Source organism: Gasterosteus aculeatus, chromosome 20 (genome assembly GCF_964276395.1).
Source record: "Gasterosteus aculeatus chromosome 20, fGasAcu3.hap1.1, whole genome shotgun sequence".
Taxonomy (NCBI): domain Eukaryota; kingdom Metazoa; phylum Chordata; class Actinopteri; order Perciformes; family Gasterosteidae; genus Gasterosteus; species Gasterosteus aculeatus.
In genome coordinates, this window is record NC_135707.1 from 15357219 (window position 1) to 15378316 (window position 21098).

General features: G+C 47.9%; 1 protein-coding gene across 1 annotated transcript in view; it reads left to right on the forward strand.

The window, feature by feature from the left end:
- The window catches only part of znf407 (zinc finger protein 407), a 119284-nt gene that overhangs the window by 81082 nt on the left and 17104 nt on the right, over nucleotides 1-21098 (forward strand). Inside the window, exon 9 of the mRNA XM_078095351.1 lies at nucleotides 4802-4980. Within this exon, the coding sequence (XP_077951477.1) occupies nucleotides 4802-4980 (179 nt within the window). The remainder of the gene's footprint in view (nucleotides 1-4801; nucleotides 4981-21098) is intronic.

The following is a 21098-nucleotide window of genomic DNA, read 5'->3' on the forward strand; positions in this document are numbered from 1 at the left end:
GTGTATGTATGTAAGTGAGTGAGTGTGATGGCTTGATAGCAGGTGGCATTCTAAGGTAATTTGGAAGGGTGAGAGGCTTTATGTGTGTGTGTGTGTGTGTGTGTGCACGAAGGGTGAGTGGGAGAGGTGGAGGGCAGACAGGTCTAATCTCCACAACACGGCTCCATCTCATCACTCTGCCATCATCAACAGGCCCAGCTAGATCCCCCCAACGCGCACACACACACACACTCCCTCTCTCTCCCCCCCCCACACACACACACACACAATATCACTGTCACTGGCAGGTCCCTGTCATTAAAACACCATCATACCAGATCAGTAATTACACAGGAAATTGTCGGTGAAATTGAAAAAGTTTTGGCTGGCGTTGCACATCTCCATCTCTCTCTATCTCGCTCTCTCTCCCTCCCTCGATCTCCCCTGGACCGTCTCTCTATCTCTCTGTCTTCCCCTCTTTCTCTCGTCATGCGCTTCCTCAGCAGGTTGTGGCAGGAGGGTGTGAAAGGGAATGATCTCAAACCCATCATTGGTTTTAGATGTACTGTTCATTTGTTTTTTCCCCTCTGTGACAAAGTCATTTCGGCCGCCTGCTACACCTGCTCCGCTCGCAGCGAAGCACCCGCCTCCCTTCTCCAGTCTTTTGTACGCCGTCCAACTTTGTGAAATGCTGAGACATAATAACCGTAGTCAGGCTATTATCTAGCAATTATCAAAGGATTATCTCACCCTGTACCTGAATGTATCACAAAGTATTTCATCACCATCAATGAAGGAGGTGCATGTGTTTTGTTCGATTTAAGATGCATATAAGACGCTTTGAATATTTCTGGGCCTAAATAATCAGAAATGTCATAGAGTAGCTTAGGTAAACTGCATCTTGTCTTTTTAACATGCATACTCTCAACAACAAGATTTCTGAACAACATTCTGCTCCACTTCTGTTCGATAATAATAATAATTATTATTGGATGAATCCCACGGATGCTCGGGGTCCACTGACTTTTCTTCTATCGTCATCATCAGGTCAAGAGGTTTCTGCTTGATGACCAAATCCGTGCACAACTAATGGCACTCCTAGTTGAAAATGCTAAATTGCCAAAATAAGACTAAGATTAAAGTAGACGATGTACCCAAACAGCAGCATAGTAGCAGTAGTCATTCCGAGCATGTTTAAGGTGCCCGAGTACGTCCTCGCAGAGCTGCTAGCTTTCCTCTTGCTTCTTATTCTTTTGATTGTATGTGAAAATTTTCTTCTTTTTTTTTTAATTTTATTTTCCCAGAAATCCGTTCGTGCTATGACAGATATTTTGTGCTACTCGGGACTCTGAGCAACCCATTCTACATGTGTTGTTTCCAGATCGTACTGGGTCAAAGGCTCCAAGTGTAGAGAAAAAATTAGCTAATTATTTAAGTAATGCTTAATAAGGCCAATTTATTTTTTACCCTGGGGGCACATTTTGGTCCCATATCAAACCACCACAGCATACTAACCCCAATATCACAGATACGAGTCAAACGTTGCCCTCCCCATTGTTCCCTCACTGATACTTAATGATCGCTACATATCGCAGCAAATGAAACAGTAAATTAGAAGCCCAATTAACATTTTGGTGGCCCCAGGGGCTCTGAGAGGTCCAGAGGGCAGGCAGGGGGAGGCGGGGCGGGGGGTGGGGGGGCTGAAGGTGGGAGGAGGAAGAGGTTGGGGAAACGCCCCGCTGGCTTACTAATGTGAGGATGAGGAATTGAAGGTGGGGGCCTCGCCTCTGCCCCGCTGCCACGCTCTGAGTACATGTACAGAACCCTGGTGGCCCGACTGCAGACGACTCGACCCTTTTTCGGGTGTGAGCTCACAAAATGGTGTTGGCGCAGATGTTGAGACACCTCTAGGCCTGAGACAAATGCAGCTGCCGTCTGGTTAACTGTTGTTTCTCACGGCGAACATTGGCATCTTGTTTTAAAGGTGTGCCTCTGATTTCCAGTGATAAAACCTAAATATTTCACGCTGTGGATGCCAATCTGCGCTTCCCACTCACGTACAACTTGATCTCCGTCACTGCTGCTCCTCAGATGCATGTAAATGAGCAGGGAGTGAATGATCTATCAAATGCCACTCATGTCTTACTCAGACAGAGACAGATAATAGAGGGAGATAATTATAGTAATAGTGGTAAAAATATTCTAATGATATTGCGCCGGGAGTCCGGGGCTGTCAATTAATGATGTCTATTTGACTATTCTCCAGCTATTTATGCAAGCCGTAAAACTTCTTTACTTCAGTGTTAAGGGAATCACTTATATTGTTAACAATGAGGAGTTTTTTATCTCATTACAGCCACAGCGGCATCTTAAGCGGTCTAATTGGTACGTAGCCTTTGACTCCTGCCACGCTGCCATGCTTCTGGGGCTATTATTGTTTATTGAATGCGTTCCCATCTACCTGTTAGAATACTGTTTCAATCGGAGGCGATGGCGGCTTTGAGGATGACACACTCGCCGTCAGTGCCAGGGAGGTTCGCCCCCTTGTAAAGTGATTGGGGAGGAAGGGGGAGACATTAATGATGATAACCGGGCCTCCTCGGCAGAATAAGATCCAAATAGCGCCGATGATCCGACCCACCGCCATCCGATCCCACAAAGGGACGCATTTAAATCTCCTCTAACAAAGCGCCTCTCAATTACACCTCTCTCCGATTACCATGCACTCGTTGGGAGGAGGAATATGGAAATGGCAAAAATAAGAGAGAGAGGGAGGGAGAGAGAGACTGAAAGAGGCAGAGAAGGGGTGATGCATCTGCTGAGCGTCAGTGTGGCTGATTCCCGCGGTGAGTGCGTGCATGGGGGAGGAAGTTGAAACAGTGTTGGACTAATTAATACAGTGTATGGTGGGAGGGCTGGTGTGGGCTTTCACTAACTGTGACACCTGCTGACTCCTAAATGCACATTGTGTTGTTTTAATATGACAATTATGCCATTACCATATCTGAGAGATAGCACGCCCCCCCCCTAGGAATCCACCCGCGCTCTCTTTTCAACCTTTTAGCTGGGCTTGAATTTTTTTTATCTATTTATGCTCCGACTTTCGAATAAGAAATCAGTTCACTTTTTAGTGTAAAAACTCCCTTTTTGCAGAAGCGCAGCGCGGTAATTGATGAGCATGTGACAGTTTGAGTTCTTCCGTCCGCCTGTTTTTCCAATCGGCAGACAAACAGTCGACAGATGTGGCCGTGATTCGTCTGTGAACCGGTTTAGTTCTGCTGCTGATGCAATCACAGTCTGCAGATTGGAAATACGTGTAAATATTAACAGTTATGTGCGTATCTGTGCACGCTCAGTCAACATGAATCTGACTCATTTAGATACTTAAGATGAGTCAGGCTCTTCACACTCTTTACACCTGATGTTGATGTTAAACTGCACGGCCTCATGGTAAGTAAAGGTTCCTCATATGCAGCTCCTTTTAAAAAAATACAGTCTAGATATCAAGCCTGCTGCTTTTCTACCACGTGTCACTTGTACTTGCCTGTTGATTCCGTATTGCAGTCATTGCTCCGCTGACCTGCAATGAACTCGATGCATTCCAAATTATTTGGCGTTCTATTACGGGTGATTTAGTTTGCTGTGGATTACTGCTGCTTTGTTGGGAACGCGGCTCCCCAACCTGCTGTAGTGTTGAGTGCAGTGGAGGGCCCCTCATTGCTCACCAGCGGTTGGTGCTTGTGCATTTGGTATAGGACGAACCGAACCCAGCGAGAGCCCACTCACTTCTTTTTTTTTTTGTCCCGGTGGAGCCGGGCCGGTCTGCGGGCCTGTGATGGAGAGAGGTGTCTCTGCAAAAGTGAAAACAAATTCTCTCCTTGGCTGGCGTGAGCTATGGCACTGTGAAGCTTTATTGTCCTGGCCAAGGTGATAAGGGAGAGTAATTGCGTATTATACTGTCCGAGAATGTCAGGTCCAAACTGAGCACGAGTGCCCCATCCATCAGCACACAACGTTGTGTGTTCATGTGTGTGTATTAAACTGTTAAACCACACTGCACATGCTTGCTTGCATGATGCATTTTGTGTTTGCCCTTTTGTGCTCGTGGTGTGAGAATGGGAAGAGAGGGGGCGGTGGTTCATGTTTGTATATTTGCACCTGTGCCGTATCAGAGATTGTATTATTTTGTCGCAGACTACAGTCTTTTATATGTGTCTGTCTTCACCATTCATTGCATCAGCAATACGTTTTTGTGTGTGTGTGTGTGTGTGTGTGTGTGAGCGGGTTTAGATAGACCCTGGGAGCAGGTCAGGCAGCATCATTAATCAGCAGAGGGTTGTGTGTGCCTCTAAGCTGACATCATTACATCGTGCACCCTGCAGTAGCTCACTGCTTGGGCTGCCCTATCTGACCAGCCTAAAGACCACAGACTCACACACACACACACACACACGTAACATACACCACTATTTCTATACCTTTCATACAGAAGCTTTCATGCAAAAGCTACTTAATGCATGACAGATACCTCTGTTGAGAAGGCCTCTATAGGTCCTTGTGCAGCCTCACAGCAGCCCACACCTCCACCATTACCCACTGAACCCACACAACTGAAGGGGAAGAAGGAAAAATCACAGCACGTGTGTGTAACAAATGTGTTTCGCTGTCTGCCACAACGGCCTCGTTTCTGTGTGTCCGTCCACGGCGAACCTTTCCGCATGGAAGTGTCTCTTGTGTTCTCCCTCATGACTCTCAACTTTTCTTTTTTCATCTGTTACAAAAATGGGAACGAGGCCTTTTACCTCTGGTTTGTCTCCCTTAGATCCAACTGTGCCGAGAACATCCGGAAGCACATTCTCCACACCGGCAAACACGAGGGCGTGAAGATGTACAATTGCCCCAAATGCAACCATGCCACCAACTCTCCCATGGAGTTCCGCAACCACCTGAAGGCCAGTCACCCTGACATCGAGAACCCGGACCTCGCCTACCTGCATGCAGGTAACCAAATGCCCAACCTAAGGCTCTGTTCAAATATATATATCATATGTGCAAACTTGGGCTAAATTTGCTGTTTTAAAATTAATATATGTGAATGGTGTAGAACTTTTCATCCTTTCACTCCAAATTCAAGTTACCACCACTACTGAATTATTACCGTAATACCGTACGTTGTTGAGTTTGGAAGTATGATATACGTACACGTATACCTGTGTATGTAATGTCTGGAACGGTAAATGGAACGGCAGGTATCCTTGAGCAAGGCACCAAGCACTGGACTTTAATTGCCCCGTTCAAACGGTACCTGTTCATTTCTACCGGCCCAAGAATCTGAACCACACCACTCTCCATTTCCTTACTTGCCTCTCTAATCGTCTGCATTCCGAATGTGTAACGTCGTACATACGCCACGTGCCCACAGGGCAAATCAGCCATTGAAATCTGCCCACTGAATAGAACCACCTGGCTGCCCCCTGCAGCCCTGCCCATGCTCCCGAGCCCCATCTGAGGTCAGATCCTCCAGAACCCTGGAGTCTGTTCTTGTCGATGGATCGACTCTCGCCTCTCACTGCTGATGGAGGGCACCCAGACACAAAGGGGCAGCACTCAAAGATTACCCGTCCCGTCGTCGCTGCCAATCACTCGGGCCACAGAGACAGATGAAATCGTGTTCCTCCACTATTGGGTCCTTTGTGTCCCAGTGCTCTTCCTTTGTCCTTGAAGGCCACCAAATCCAATCGGCCGAGTGCTTGTCCTCCGGAGGAGCAGAGAGGACAGCCTTTATCCTGTTATCCCTTTGACCTCACACAAAAGCAGTAGGAGTTGGGGAGGAGCACCATGGGGAAGAGGCCACGCAGGGACATTACTGGAAGTACGGTGGTTTATTTCCTGTTCAAACTGAATGGATTGCGAGTTGCGTCTTTGTGCTGACTCTACAAAGTATATTTTTTTATTTATTGTTAATTTCTCGAACCGGCTTATTCTTGGTGTAATTTCTTTCCCCCAAATCCAATGACCAACATCTATCTTTGAACTCCTTTACTTGTCCTAACCTCTGAGCACAACCTTTTTACCTTCACCCACTCTTTAAACCCTCCTTCATATTCTCCATACCCTCTCACCTTTAACCAAAGCAAACCTGTTCTTACCCTTTTACAGAATTTCCCTCACCTCTGTTTGTCCTCATGCTCGGCCGACCTTTGGTAAAGAAGATTCATTTTTCTTTGTTGTGGTCTGTTAAGTTATTTGAGAGGCCTCCTCTTAAAGGTGGCCCTGATCTCACTGGGATTCCTGGTAATCACTGTACATTTGCACAGTTTGAGGCCTTTTCATGTTTCAGTGTCATGAGTGAAGGTCAGACGGTCACGCCAAACGACCACACAGCCAATGTGTGTTTTTACCCTTATCTATTTCTAAAGACAAATTACTGATTCTTCTTTTCTACTTTCATGCATGCATGACACTCCAAATCATACTTAATGGGAGCGCGATACATAAACATACTATACGTCTGCAGACAATCACCCACGCTTCACCTGATTGAGACCAAAGCAATCGAAAGCACAGTGGGTTGGAAAAGGCATTGAAAGTACACCCGTGATCTCTCCCTCCGTCAAAAGAGGGAAAAGAGAGGTGGGGGTGGTAGCGGAAAGAGCAGAGTTTTCATCTAAGTAGACAGAACGGGACCAAAAGAAAGAGACCGGGGAAAAAAAGATTAAGAAGGTAGATGTTGAATTAACCTGCTTGTGATTGCTCTCTGTCAGAGTGGCACCGGGGCCAGCAGCGAGAGGCAAATCATCTGTGATGGCCCTTCCCGCTGTTCCCCCTTTGAAAGACACAGATCAAACGCACCCTCGTCACAGGCCCTCGCGGCCCCTCGCCCCGGATTGATTGACACCCGAACGTCTCCGCCGCCGCTCTCTCTTGCTCTCCCTCTTCCTTCCCTTCTTTATTCAGCGTCGCTCTTCAAATTAAAGCCCTTCTCAAGGATGAAAGCAGAGGTCCTTTGCAAACGAAGGAAGAGAGGGAATTAGACCCAGCAAGCGATGGAGGAGAATGATGATTAGAATTAGAAGGGGGTTAGAAAAAAAAAAAAGGAGAAAAGGGAGAGGTTAGATGTGTGAGGGGAAATGTTGCTGATAGGACACATTTTAATAAAACGGTAATGGCAATTGTCTTCCCCGTGCGATCCTCAGAGCGATACGGCAGAAAGGGGTGGCGGCGCCCGTGTGATTGCGGCACCGATAGCGGGCCTGGTGCCACAGGTACCTCGGAGCGCCGCGACTTTGCTAAATTACCCGGCTGCTAGAACTTTGCCTCTAGTTAAAACGCCGCGTGTGAGCTTTCACTGGAGCAGCTTTGGCACATTTCCTTCTTTTTCAGCTGCCTCCCTCCAGAGAAGGTCAGCTGTGGATGCGGGGCGACGGCGTTGTTAAATTGAGCCCCCTCGTACGGTTCAGGTTCTAAAACCATGACACACACACACACACACACAGGTGAGCTACCATTAGCTTTGTCAAGGCATCATCATCCCTCTGTTTTAAATTGGGATATATTTCCCTTATTATATTTTCAACCAATGTTATAATTGCACACCCCCCAGGCATAGCGATCAAATGCTGTGTAATTAGCTCACAACGAGCGAGTGCTTGAATGTGCTGCTTAGCGCCCCAAAAGATAAAACAAATAAATAATCTTCTTCAAGGCATTGTTGCTGCTTTATGCAGATTCTATTTTCCTTAATAATGCATGATGGATGGCCACCGTGGAGGGCTGGAGGAGGCCTGGCCTTGTAAGTGATGATCTTAATACACAGTTACAACCACAGGCAAATTCATTTGTTTGCATATATTTTGTCCTTATTAAACAAATATGGTTTTGGATGGCTTTTACTTAAGTTATGCATCTTGTGTGCCTCCCCGGCTCCCCTCCCCTCGCCGCTTTCACCTTCTGTTCGTCATGTAATGAAACATTACTCTCCCGAGTTTTACTCGCGTACTGTGTTACAGCGGTGTGTTGGATGGTGGATGGCGGAGGACAGGTGTGTATGTCATGCAAATGTGTCCCGGCATCCCGGCGCATATGACACCGTGTCGACGTTGTGAAAGACGCCGGAGACGCCGACGATAAGATCAACATCTGTTTCTAATAACAATGTGTTATATGTGACACGTTTCTGTGTCGAAAAAATATGTGAGGAAAAAAAAAAAAGAAGAAGAAGAAACAATGCATCGCAGTTGAAAAAACACCTACAGGACATCAAGTCGTCAGTGCTCGTGATGAACCTGCGTCTTTGTGTCACCGTCCTTATGTTGCGCACACTTGATGGGCATTAATGAAAAAAGTCCTTCTGCTCCGCGCGATGCAAAGTCAGATTAACCGGTTGGCTCGTTGTGCCGACGCTGTCACTCCCCAGATTCAGTTCCTTTGAGTTCCATCCTACAAAGTCAACGACGAGGCCTTTGTTGCCTTAACAGGAAGCCAAAGCAAATTGAAGAATACTTAAATGAGCTCAACTTTATATTACTTAGCTGTGGCTTGAAACTCAAGGTCTCTTTGGTTCTCACTACAACCGACAGCAGAATAACACGCTCAGCCTGTGTTTGTTATTCTGTCCGTCGCATCTTTTTTTTCCCGACCGCGCGAAGCGACCTCGGCAAGCCTGCATGTAGAAACCTGTTGTGGGGCACTCAGGCCTGTATTCAGGTGTTAATTGGAGTATTCCCTCATGGAGGAACACCTTTCAGTTTTATCTGGCTGAGTGGCTCACGGCGAGGACCGAAGTGAATCGGTATCCCCCCTTCTGCCTTTTTCCATCCACACACTGCACACACAGTCTTGCTTCAGGTATTACAGGAGAGGAGCAGCTGCTCGCGGTGTCTCAGGAGACCTGAAACAAGGGGGCGAGAGGTAGCTGAGCGTTTTAGGGGAAAATGCACACCGGCGGTTGCAGGCATCTTGGTAAAGCAACCCGGTGCCAGTTAGGGGCGAGCAAGCAGCAAATCCCGCATAATGACCTGCTCCAATGAGCGTGAAAACTCCCCCAAACCGGCAGCATTTATCACCCATCAGCAACAACAAACGGCCCTTTGTTTGGTCTTCGTCCTCCACTCCACTCCTTTCTCCTCCTGGCTCCAATCCGAGAGGCTCCGAGAGGCCGTTTATCCGCCGTTCAGAGCCTTGACTGACAGGTCGCATCCAATCAGTGCGCAGGCGGAGGGCCAGTAGGTTTCTGGGTGTGGAGGGATGTTTGCATTGTGTTCCCGTCACCTTTAGGCCATTGTGGTGTTGGGTGGGGGGGGGCGGGGGGGCGGGGGGCCTGGATGATGGACGATGCCTGGAAGTGTAGCGTCATTAACGGACTGGGTCAACCTCCGCCTCTAGTTCTGTCACTCAGGAAATCTGAAGCCGATTGATGACTCTTGATTCATGCTCACTTGTGATGACGTGGAGACGGTACAGCGCTGCGTGGCGCTTGCTTGTGTTTGCGCTGTTCTCGTACTCTGCAGATGGTGGCACAGCGCGGTAGCACGGGGAAAGGATCAAATTGTTCAGTTTGAGTAGGCTAATGCTACACTGTCATTTGGATGTTCAAGGACACAAGAAGGACAGCAGTAAATAGTCCTTTCACCGCGCTTAGAGATGAAATTACAAAGTCGTATTTTTCTGAACTGGTTTTATGCAGCTAATTAGCAAACATTTTCCATTGAGGCTTCGGCTCAAACACTGGAACTCCTTTTTCCTAGAAAGGCAGTTTTTTCTTTGGATGCACCGCACTAATTCCCGAGAGGGAACAGGGCCACCATCTAAATAGACTACCACTCTTAAGGGAACGCTCCTAATGTGTCACTGCGCTTCAAATGCTCCTCGTCTTTCTTTTTAATCAAAAGATGAAAAGATGAAAAGGAGGGGGGGGGGGGGGGGGGGACGTTGGCTATAGGTTTGCAGGAGCGATTGGCGGGAACGCCGCAGCGGGCTTCCGTGTGTGTATATACGGTGCTCCGTCAGGGACAAGCGCCCGGCGTGAGTGACAAGCGGTGGAGATGCCGGCGGGCGGGCGGGTTGCTCCTCCTGCTCGGGACAGTGGATATGGAACCAGACAGGCCGCCGGCTGCTATAGAGACTCATCCATAATTCAAGGCTCCTTCTCCCTTGACTCAGACGCCGTCCCGTTTTTAGCCAACGCTAACAGCTGACCTGTCCAAGACAGCGAGCGAGAAACAAGCTATTGATGGCGAAGTTGAGTAAAAAGAGAAAGGAAAGAAGAAGAAGAAGTTGTTGAGGAGAACATGTTGCAAGCCACGGCCAGACTGCTGATTTTCACTCAGCCCCGGCCTGCCCCATCTTGACCTTTACTGAGTCAACAGTGCTCCCAGTACCAACATGTTTTCCCTGATCTACACCCTCATCGGCTCAAGTGCACTTCTGAGATCTCCACTGCGACCTTTGCCCCCTTCGCTGTGCCGAGCACCCTTGTCTTCCTCCTTCGCCTGTGGAGCCTCCGCGTGTCGTCCGTTTGGTGGCTCTCCAAACGTCTCTGCATCTCTAATTACCAAAAGGCTCAACTTTCCCAACTAAACAACCAATTACCAACACTTTAGCCCGGCCCAATCCCATGTTTTCTGATACAGTGTCCTATTAGAGGCCCTTATTTTTTCCCCCAGCATAATTGAATCCCCTGGCTGCTCATCAGTGGGCTAATTTAAGCCAATGTGCAGAGTTGGTAATCAGAGGGGCTGCCTATTAGACCCCAATTAAGTGCCCTCTTATTTCAGACATAACAAGTCACTATCACCACTGCTGTTATTGTGTTTCCCTCTTTAGCGCTCAGTTCTGTTTGGGGAACACAAAGAAAACCGGGGAGTGTTCAAGTTAAGCTCCGGTTCCGACGGTGTTGTTCAAAATGTTGCTGTCGATGGAGAAAAAAAGAGAAGTACTGTGGTTCCGATCCAGAAAGCACAGATCAGCCTGTTTTTTAATGCTGACGTGGATAACGCTTCTGTCCGCAGACGCATACTACTACAGTACTACAGTAAAAGCTTGTCTGTCTACCTTATTAGTACTACAACAATGTTAATCAAAAGATGCAAAAGTGAGATTCTTTGAGATTTACCACCTTGAGGCGACGGAGAGGAAGGGGAAGAGATGTGAAAAACACTCAAGATCTTAAATCACAATCGTGGTGCTGAAATGGCGACTGTTTCACCCTCTTTTCTTACTCCTTTTTTTAATTCTCGGTGCCGTCTTGGTGACTGGTGCAGTTGAGGGGAGCCAGAGTGTGAAGGAGGCCCACAGAGGGCCGATGAGGACTGTCTTAGCGAAGTCTGGGACTGCAGCTTTTGAAGGTGTGCGTGTGCATATGTCTGCGCGTGTGTGGGGGCGAGCAGTAGTCTGCGTGCGTGTCTCGAAGTCTTAAGTGTGTGTTTAGTGTTGGTGTCGACTCCCCATAGCCTAATTAAAGGGCGAGGAAAGCCACTCACTGGGAGATTAAACCTAAAAGGGTAAATTAGCACTCAAAAGGGGTGTGGCCAACTCACACATACGCACAGGCCATGAAATCTCTTTTGACACCTGTGAAAAAAAGTGGGGGGTAAAGTAGAATAAGGAGGACAGAGAGACGGGGAGAACTTTTGTGTTTCCAGTGTGCTGCAGAGCTGTGAGCTCTGTGTTTGTCGGGTTGAGAGTCTGAACTGGCCGCTTGCATTTTGAAAGTTTGGGGCGCTGCTGGCTCCTCGATGTGTGCGTGGGTTGGTGGACGTGTCTATTTCACTTTAGTCACTTTGACTAACAGCCTCTCACTCTTGTAACTTCTGCGGCAGATGTTCAACAAAAAATCTTTCGACTCGAATTTAATCTGAGTTGCCTTATCTTTGAATGGAGGTTCTTCTCAGTTGTTGTGTCTTAGCATGCAGATACTTTGTGCTTTCTAAAGGTGTATGCTAGCTGTTAGCGTAGCTCTCCCACAATGCGTGGAGTGGACTGAAGTCACTACCAAGAGGTGTGGAGTGTTTATAAGGCCGACTTTCACAGGCCAAGTCTCACAAGTATTGTAATTTCATTAATGAAGCACGAATGAACTCAATTTAACTCTTTGGAATTCACTGACTTCTGTTACAAGTTGGCAAAGGTTGTGAGTGTCACGCCATCGGTCACCCCGCTTCAAATAAATATCCCACAATTCAACAGCACGCTTCGACGCCGCGGGCCACACTGCTATCTCTCCACAGCCGAACCTGTGCTCCTCTCCCAGTATGTCAGCACGCTTTCTGCCTCTTTCTGCTGCTGCTGTGTGTGTGCGTCATGATTTGGTGCTGCTTGTGTGCGTTGGGAGCAAGCGATGTGACTCGGGGCGCCGCCGCGCTATCCGTCTGTCCGTCTTCCACTCCTGTCTGACTGCTATCAGACAAGTGTTCGAGGGTGTGTGTGTGCATGTGCGTGTGTGTGTGTGTGTCATCTGTCAGTGTCTTCCTCCGGAATCTGACATCTAGCTGAGCATCTCGTCTTGGCGCACAAACACCTACTTTGTAGAGATGATGCACACACACACACACACACACACACACACAATTTCACACAGAACTACATCTCCAATCTTCTAGTTCTGTGCCCCGAGGAGTAAATGTGTACGTTTGCACAGAAAAGAGATTGCGTGTGTATGTGGTTTGTTGCTGCGAATACACACGCACAAGCAAACACACACTTTTACATGTCTTTTCCGTTTGTGGGTGTAAGAAAATAGATCTTGGTTCTGTCACGGCCGGGCCTGCAGGCATGAGAGGCCTTAACGGATGTCTCTCTCAGTGCAACACACACACACACACACACACACACACACACACAATCACTTTCTCTCGCATGCACACGCACACGATGCAGGTCTCAGACCCCTCTGCCTCCTGGACTCGCAGTGAGGAATACAGATTCAGGCTCCTCTCCAGATAGGGATCAGCCTCGCCGTGGCTTCAGAAATGCTATCTTCACCGGGCGGCTGAATTGATAATACTCCCACCTACGCATTTTATTACAAAGGCCCAGTTTGTAAAAAGGTAATCATTTACTGTTGCTACTATCTCCCCAGAGCCATACATCTTCTGTCTTCACAGGACAAAGTTCTCCCGCTGCTGCCGACGCCGGTTTTCTTTCTGTTTTTCCTTTTTTTTTTTTCTTCTTCTCTGTTGGTGGATTTGCGGGCTGGTACTTTTAGGTTTATCACCTCTCGCTGCCTCTGAGTTTTACACACACACACACACACACACACACACACACACAACACACACAACAACTCGCCACCTTGAGAAATTAGATCGTTGTGTTAAATGCACGCATTTTGTATTAGTTGCTGTAAGCTCCGTCCTCGGTGTTTTGTGTGTGTGTGTGTGTGTGTGTGTGTGTGTGTGTGTGTGTGTGTGTGTGTGTGGGACCGAAGGGCTGAAAATGACAGTAAATGAAGGACTAATCCTTTTGGGCACATGGAGGAATCGAATACCAAGTACCAAAATCTCATCATTTCAATTATCATATTTATCATATTTATTCATTTTCTCTCTCTTCGCTGGGCTTAATGCTGCCTCTCTCTCTCTCTTTCTCTCTCTCTCTCTCTCTCTCTCTCTTTCTCTCTCTCTCTCTCTCTCTCTTTCTCTCTCTCTCTCTCAGCGCTCCTGCCTCTGTACATTAATCTATTTTCTCCCTCCATTGCTCTCTCCACTGGCGACATGTGATGTGAGCCTGTCAGTCACGTTGATTGACAGCACTCAAGTGGCCTACGGAAAAGCGGCTCATTTTTCCGTTTCCTTTTTTTCTCTCCTTTTGGTCAGATGTTGTGCTGGTGAATGGCGGGTCCTTATCAGGAAACCCAATTTATTGCCGTTTCTCTGGGAGAAAGGGGTTGCCACTCAAACTGACTGACAGCTCTCCGGTTTGCAGGCTGCAGTGCAGGGATTTCCTTTAAGTTGTTATGTTTTCCTTCTTTCTCTCTGTTTCCTCCCCTCGCTGTCGGAGATTATTTTGTACCGCACACCCCGCCCGCACGCACGCGCTTTACACTCGTTCACAAGCACGCGGCGGTCACGCCAGCTTCGCTCCCTGGTCAGCTGACCGCTTTGTCTGCGCCTGACCTTGGCGTTGACTTTGACTGACGGGCGGCGATCCTCCGCACAGAGGGTCAAGTTCAGCCCGGTGGACCTCTTTGTTTGGGTAATTGTTTTATTCTTGGGGGAGGAACTGAGGGTAAAGAAAATAAACTGTCGCTCTCCCAAAAACGTGATTTATGCAGAGATTGGCATTTCTATGGTTTTTATGTGTGTGTGTGTGTGTGTGTGTAGGTGCAAAGGCATGTTTCTTTTCATTGCCAAAGAGCAATACACGAATCAATCTATGTTGTCATGACAGCTGTTTGTTTTACCGTTCCTCTCCTTGTAGCCTGACGTGTGTGTGTGTGTGTGTGTGTGAGCCCCTCGGACACGTTTGCCCTGGTTTGATATGCATTTGAAAACACAGCGGCGTATTTCCTCATGTATTCAATTTCTTCTGCATGTCCCGGTCTGTGTACGCATGTGATGGTTTTTTTGCATGCGTGTGCGGAGGCTCTCGTCACGGAGGTGTGTGTGTGTGTGTGTGTGTGTGTGTGTGTGTGTGTGTGTGTGTGTGTGTGTGTGTGTGTGTGTGTGTGTGTGTGTGTGTGTGTGTGTGTGCGTTTGCGCCTGTCGAGTGTGACCTCCGAAGTCCCGGGGCTTATCGCGGCGGTGTTCCACATTATTGATAGCGAGCGGAGATATCGACAGGCCGAACGCCGGCAGCCTGCCGCAGCGCCGGCAAGCGGGATGGGACTTTGATATGACATATCGTGCGTCTCAGCACAAGCCATAAATAATTCTGACACGTTTTTGTATGCATGGGAAAGTCCTTGATTCAGCCTCCCATAAAAATAAACTTCTATTATGGAAGGTATTTGTCAAGTGGGTGGGTGATGGATGGCGCGGCGTTTACCCCGTGGCAGGACGATGGGTTATGGATGCCCGCCGCCCCTTGCCGGGGGAGGAGTCGGACCCGGCAACGCTGACACCAGAGTAATTACTGCCCTCCTCACCACGGCAACGGAGGGAGGGAAGGGGAGAAGCGATGAGGGCAGGGAGGTGTGGTGTAGGGGGGAGGAGAGGAGGCTTTATACACACACCTGCACATCCCTCCGTCCCTTCCTACACCACATGGGTGAAGGGGAGGAGTTGATGATTGACGATTGGACACAGAGGGAAGGGAGGAGGGACAGATTTTGATATTGATTGATTAATTAACATATCGATCCCTCGTGAAGACGCTACATGTCTTATTTGGACACATTAGTATATTACTGACTAATTAGATCTGACATTGTTTCTTGATTACTACAAACAAATGAGCCCACGGCTCGGCCTTGTTATTGCTGTTATTATATTGCTTTTCTTTGTCGTTGATTAAACAATCGATCAATTGTCAGAAAGTTAACAATTAGGACACTTCCCTCTGGGAAAGATAAGCCATGAGATGTGATATATAATGGGAACAAGACGCCTTATGAAAAATATAAATAAAATACAAATAAAATACAAAATACTGAGAGAATACATGACAGATTGAAGCAAAAGTAAAAGACACTAAATACTATTTACAAAATATGACGGAAAAGTCGTTAATTGCCTTTTTCAACTCAATTTTCTTTAGTCAATAGGAAATTTTTTTACTATTTGTTATGCTAATTGACTTATTACAACTCAAGGCACCTGTCTAGTGTGCATACAAAATGATCGCTGCCTTTGTGTGATTCTTTGATGGGAAGCTTCATTTTAGACAGACAGGTTCAAAATGCCGCCATGAATGAAATGAAATGAATGAAATATTCAATCCAACCGTCACTAAAGATCAAAACGCATGTATGTTGCAGTAGTTTTACTGTATCCTGTCAGCCCTTTAACAGTAACAGTCCTCTGAAAGCTTCAGCGTTCATCGCCCGCCTCCCAAGTTTGTGCTCCAACGTCATCCAGTCGATGGTCCCACCAAACCGCAGCTCGTCCTTCACAACGTGAAACTGTAGCGCTTTGCAAGTACACGCTGCCTCGAAGACGAATCCTGTGATCATTTACTGTAATAATTTCACCATGTATAATTCCTCAATTCACATGTATTAGTTTTGCAGATGTGCGCGCCGCTTGATGGGATATGAGCACAGTGCAAAGAGACAAAGCCCAGTATAAAGAACGACGCGTTGTTTAGGAGCATGTGTGTGTGTGTGTGTGTGTGTGTGTGTGTTAGTTTGCACGCAATCATGAGCATTGTTGTGGTGGCACGCTCATAAGTATGTACAGCTGTTTGCGTGTGCTAATGAGCACATGTGCGCGTGTTGGCGTGTCACTCCGTGGGCCCGGCGGCCCGACTGAGCTGAGGCTCGGCTGCCATCTGAGGAAGAGGAGGAATGTGGGCGTGCGGCCGGGAACGGGAGAGGGGACGGGTCTGTCCTCCCCACCCGGCGTGGGTGTGCAGGTGTGTCGGGGGAGGAAGGGGGAGGAGAGAGGGGGGAGGGGCGCGGCGGCAGCCCGTCGGTGGGAGTGACACCTGTTCACCGCGGGGCCCACCCCCCTTCAAACCGTACAGCTGCTCCGCTTCCGCTGCCTCGACCTTTAACCTGCCATCCATCTCCTGCGCCGCCTCCTCCTCCTCTTTAACAGGGAGCGTCGCAGCGGCCCGGGGAGCAGCGACTTGGACCGGTCCAGATGTTCGTACATGTGGGGGAAGTGGGGGTTGTCAGGATACAACACAACACGAGCTCAGACACTTAGTGTAACATCAGCCGATCGCCTCAGTGCCACCGAGGCCGCTGCAGAGCGAGATGATTGGTCCAAGATGGCGCGCGCGGGTCGACCGGCATCAGGTGTGCACACGCCGTCGATAAGTGGGAGCGCTCAGCGACTAGGTCGTGTTTCCAAGGCTTCCGGCTCCTTCTCATGTACGCCTCGCACTGCTCTGCTTTCTGTTGTACGGCGCTCGCCCTCAAGTTGGACGTCTGATATCGAGCTAAGTAGCTGGTAACCTGTTACAACGCCGGGCGGGACGCGGCGCGCATACAGATGCAGAGTGTGGCAGACCGCATCGAGACATGCACGGATTGTTTAACCCGACGAGGTCCACATAGGTGGACCGGAGCTGCTGTCGGCGGCCACAGACGAGGGGCCAGGGGGGAGGAAGGGGGCCTCGGTCAATAGGCTTAGACCATCGGGGACTATTGATTGTGGCGGACAGTGAGGCCAGCTCTGCACTAATTGTTTCTTTACTGGCCTGTGGCAAAGACAACAGTCACGGGCAGGGACTCATGAATCTTACATCTGTTTTGTTGCCAAAGCACCAGGAGTTAATATCCTTTGATTACTGGGGGGTTTGTGTGCGCATGTTTGCGTAGAGGTGTGCGCTGTGCAAAGTGATTTATGCAAGAAGAGAGAGTTGGGGGGTGGTTATTAGTTTGGGTTTTGCTTTTCTGATTCTGATTCTGTTACAGAATCCCTTTAGTTTACAATTTGGTAAATACTAATTATGTTTTTCATTTTTTGGGGCAAAAGAACTTGAAGGTGTATCGTTTTAGTGTGCTCATATTGCTGTTTCTGGGTTTTATTTATATTGGGCAATGTGAGCATCAGATCAAGTAAAGAAAGAATTGAAAGGATTTGTTTAAAGTGGCACCTCAGTCTTAGATTCACACTAAAGTAGTGCTTCTTATTTGACATGGGGTCATTTTAGTAGCTGGCGTGTGTGAGAATGATATTTCCCATAAAGCCCTCTGTTTCGTAACCTCTTAAAACCCCCACTCAGTCATGGTGTTTCTACTGTCTCGGTGACTATACTGTACCTGTAATGGCGTTGAATAGACGCGTCACCCGAAATCCCCTCTCCACTGTAGATGAAACATCAAATATATCTGAAATAATCTCTGTTTACCGGCTCCGCGTTTACACAGAGGTACAAATACTCTGCCCCGCTCCCCTACACACCCTCCTACCTTCAATCCAGTCCCACCGGCGTCCCCTTGCTGCTGCTGCGCATCTTGTTGTGTTTCCAGAGTGGAGCGTCCCGTGCAGGAGCTGCTATTCTAACACGCCGCGGTGGCCGAGCTGACTCCAACGGTTTGTTTATTGCGTACAGCAGCAGAGTTTGTTTGTGGCCGGCTGTCAGAGCGGCCGGCCCGCCGTGATGAAAGACGCTCGGACCTTGCCATCCATTTCACATTTGCTCCAATCAATTATTCAGCAGGACAGCCAATTAAAAATGAGGGAGAGCGGTCAGGGCCTCGCCCCCCGAAGGCCGCCACTAGACAACTCTCCCCGTGAATAATTGGTGCAATTAATTTAGCATTGAGCAATAAAGGAGTTCTCACTCTCGCTCACCCTCGCTCTCCCCCCTCTCCCTCCCCTATATGCCGCAGAAGAGCTCAACACACCAGTCATTACGGACACACATCACAGCGACGCACACACTGCCGCAGTAATAACAGTGGAACATTCGCCAACTATTGTATAACATGCAGGGAAGCAGGTGAGGCCACCGCCTCCAGTTGCAATTTGCCCTCCGTTTAATTGAAAGCCAAACAGCGAGTCAATCGTTAGAATGTAAATCGATCCATACAAGATCCTTTATCTCGAGTAACTATTAAAATACGATGATTTTACTCAAATGCAAAAAGACCAAATACCTTTTGGTTATATTAGTGGATATCTGTTTTACAATGATGGCCAGCTATGCTTCATCCAGCTTGTTATTACCCAGCTGTAACACTAGGAAAGCAGAAACACAGCTGTACCCTCTGGGACACACACGTGCTCGGGGCGATGGAGAGGGAGATACTCTGAGATCGGATCGCAAATTATTGCCGTACAAATAAAATCATTCCATTTACTTGATTCTATACATTTCCCCCTTCCGATTGTCCCTTATCTGCAATTATAGTTAATTTGCTGCTGCCCTCGCGAGCTGGCACACACACACACACACACACACACACCGGAGTAATAAGGACACTCAGGAGGAGGAAACAGTGACAGCTGAATTCTGCGAGAGCTTTGATTTATTCAATCGCAACAGAAGTATTACGACGGACAAAACCTCGTCTCCCCAGCCTGCTTTCTGCCTCCCCCCCCCTCTCTCTCATCATCCTCTCTTTATTGATCAATCTCTCACTGCTGCTACACCACCCCACCTCGTCCTTCCCCACCACCCACCTCCATGGACAGCCCCCACCCACCTCTTTTGATAGCCAGATTGACAGTTGAGTAATTTCGCTGTCAGTGCTGACTGACGCGCGGTAATGGGAAGACGTTTCAGAGCGGCGGTACAACACAAAATAATTTCCAATTTAGCGCTCATCAAAAGCGCCCTTACAAAAATAAAGAGCGCACAGGAGGGACGGGTAAAGGGAGAGAAAGGGAGGGGGGGAGGAGGAGGTGAGGGGAAACACAACAGTGGATTTATGGCTTCAATTACTGATATTTCACATTTAGTTTAAAGCGACATGTTTTTGTAATATGACAGGCTTCACTGGATTTGAAAACCTCTTCAGACCTCTCCACCCTGCTCGTCCCCCACTTTTTTTCCTACTCCACCCATTTGTCTCGTGGAGATAATGAAAGGGCGGATCAAAGCGGGGGGGGGGGTGGTCTGGGTTGGATGGAAGGGTTGGTCGAGGAAGAGAGTGATAGCTGTGGGAGAAGAGGGAGGAAGACGAGGAGCTTTGATGTAGATGGATTCAGCGGTTGGGCCTCGGTATCTACCCCCACCTACAACGTCACCTCACTCATCGCTGATGGACTTAAACTACCACATGACAGTCATTGCTAGGTTTCAATCAGTGGGGGGGGGGGCTCTACTGTTTTTTGGCACAGTATTCATTTCTTATGAGCTGTAGGGCTCCATTTCCTTGTCTTGCATCCTTTGTGTCTTTTGGTGACTTGCCATTAAGCACATAAGGAGTTCAGTGAGAGAGTTTCTTTGGAAAATCCAGCAGCAAAGTGCATTTTAGTGTGAAGCTTGACTGCGTGCTGTTGACGTGTTCTGAGACAGTGAGCGGCAACCAAGACGTCCACATTCCTTCCCGGGAACCTTTTTAATAATGTTTTCTTAGACCAGAACGCACATCGGAATGCAGAACCTGTAATGAATGGTAACACAGCAGTGATTCCAGGCAGAGGGAATGTTCTTAGCCAGCAACTCGCCTCCAGTTGGGCCTTCTTCAGTATGTATGAATCACATGTATGGCTCTCCGTCATGTGTCACTATCGTGTCTCCTGACAATCACTTTCTGAATGGCAGCATAGAGGTGGACGTGTTGCTGTCACCAACAGCATGTTGTAGAACTCCGGACTGCTTCTAGAATCTGTGACATTTAAAGGTGGGACAGTTTGCAATGTCCAGTGGAGATTGTAAACTGGGCTGAAAGGGATTTCTATGAATCCAAACTCTAAACGCTCCATTGCATTACATTGTTATAGTGAGAGAATTCTGTTTTTAAGGGGAAGAAAGCGAGCAAATGTGATTGGCTGTGATTATTATCAGCCACCTAAGAGAAACCCCGTGCACTCCTGGTGCACTGTACTCCGGTTGCACAAAGTGTGTGAATTATCTATTTATCACATGCATATAACGCTATATATATAATGCTATATTAATGCACTTAGTTTTGTATCGAGATGTTCAGGCCTGAAATTTAATTTATGTTGTATTTGAGATATAGTTGCCTGGAAAACAATTGTCACCTCGTGGGAAGCATAGTGACAATATTCCAAATGAGGATTCGTTGTCACCAAAGAACACAAAAAAAGAAGAGGTATATATTTCATCAGTAATCTGACCCACATTCTAATGCTGTTGATAGGCCTAATTTTTTTTCCACTCATTTACAGTAAATCTATAAAAACTCACTTCATATTTCATCACTGGGGCTTCCTCCTTTTCAAACTAACCCTGCGCCATCTGCTCCCCCAGGTAGAAGATCTCTGTCCTGGTCGTAACTTGTATGATTGTACAGGTGACCACGTCTCATATTTCTCATCATCCTGGTGGTGGTGGTGCATTAAAAGTTCTGGAAACGCCTCCCAACCACCTCGCGA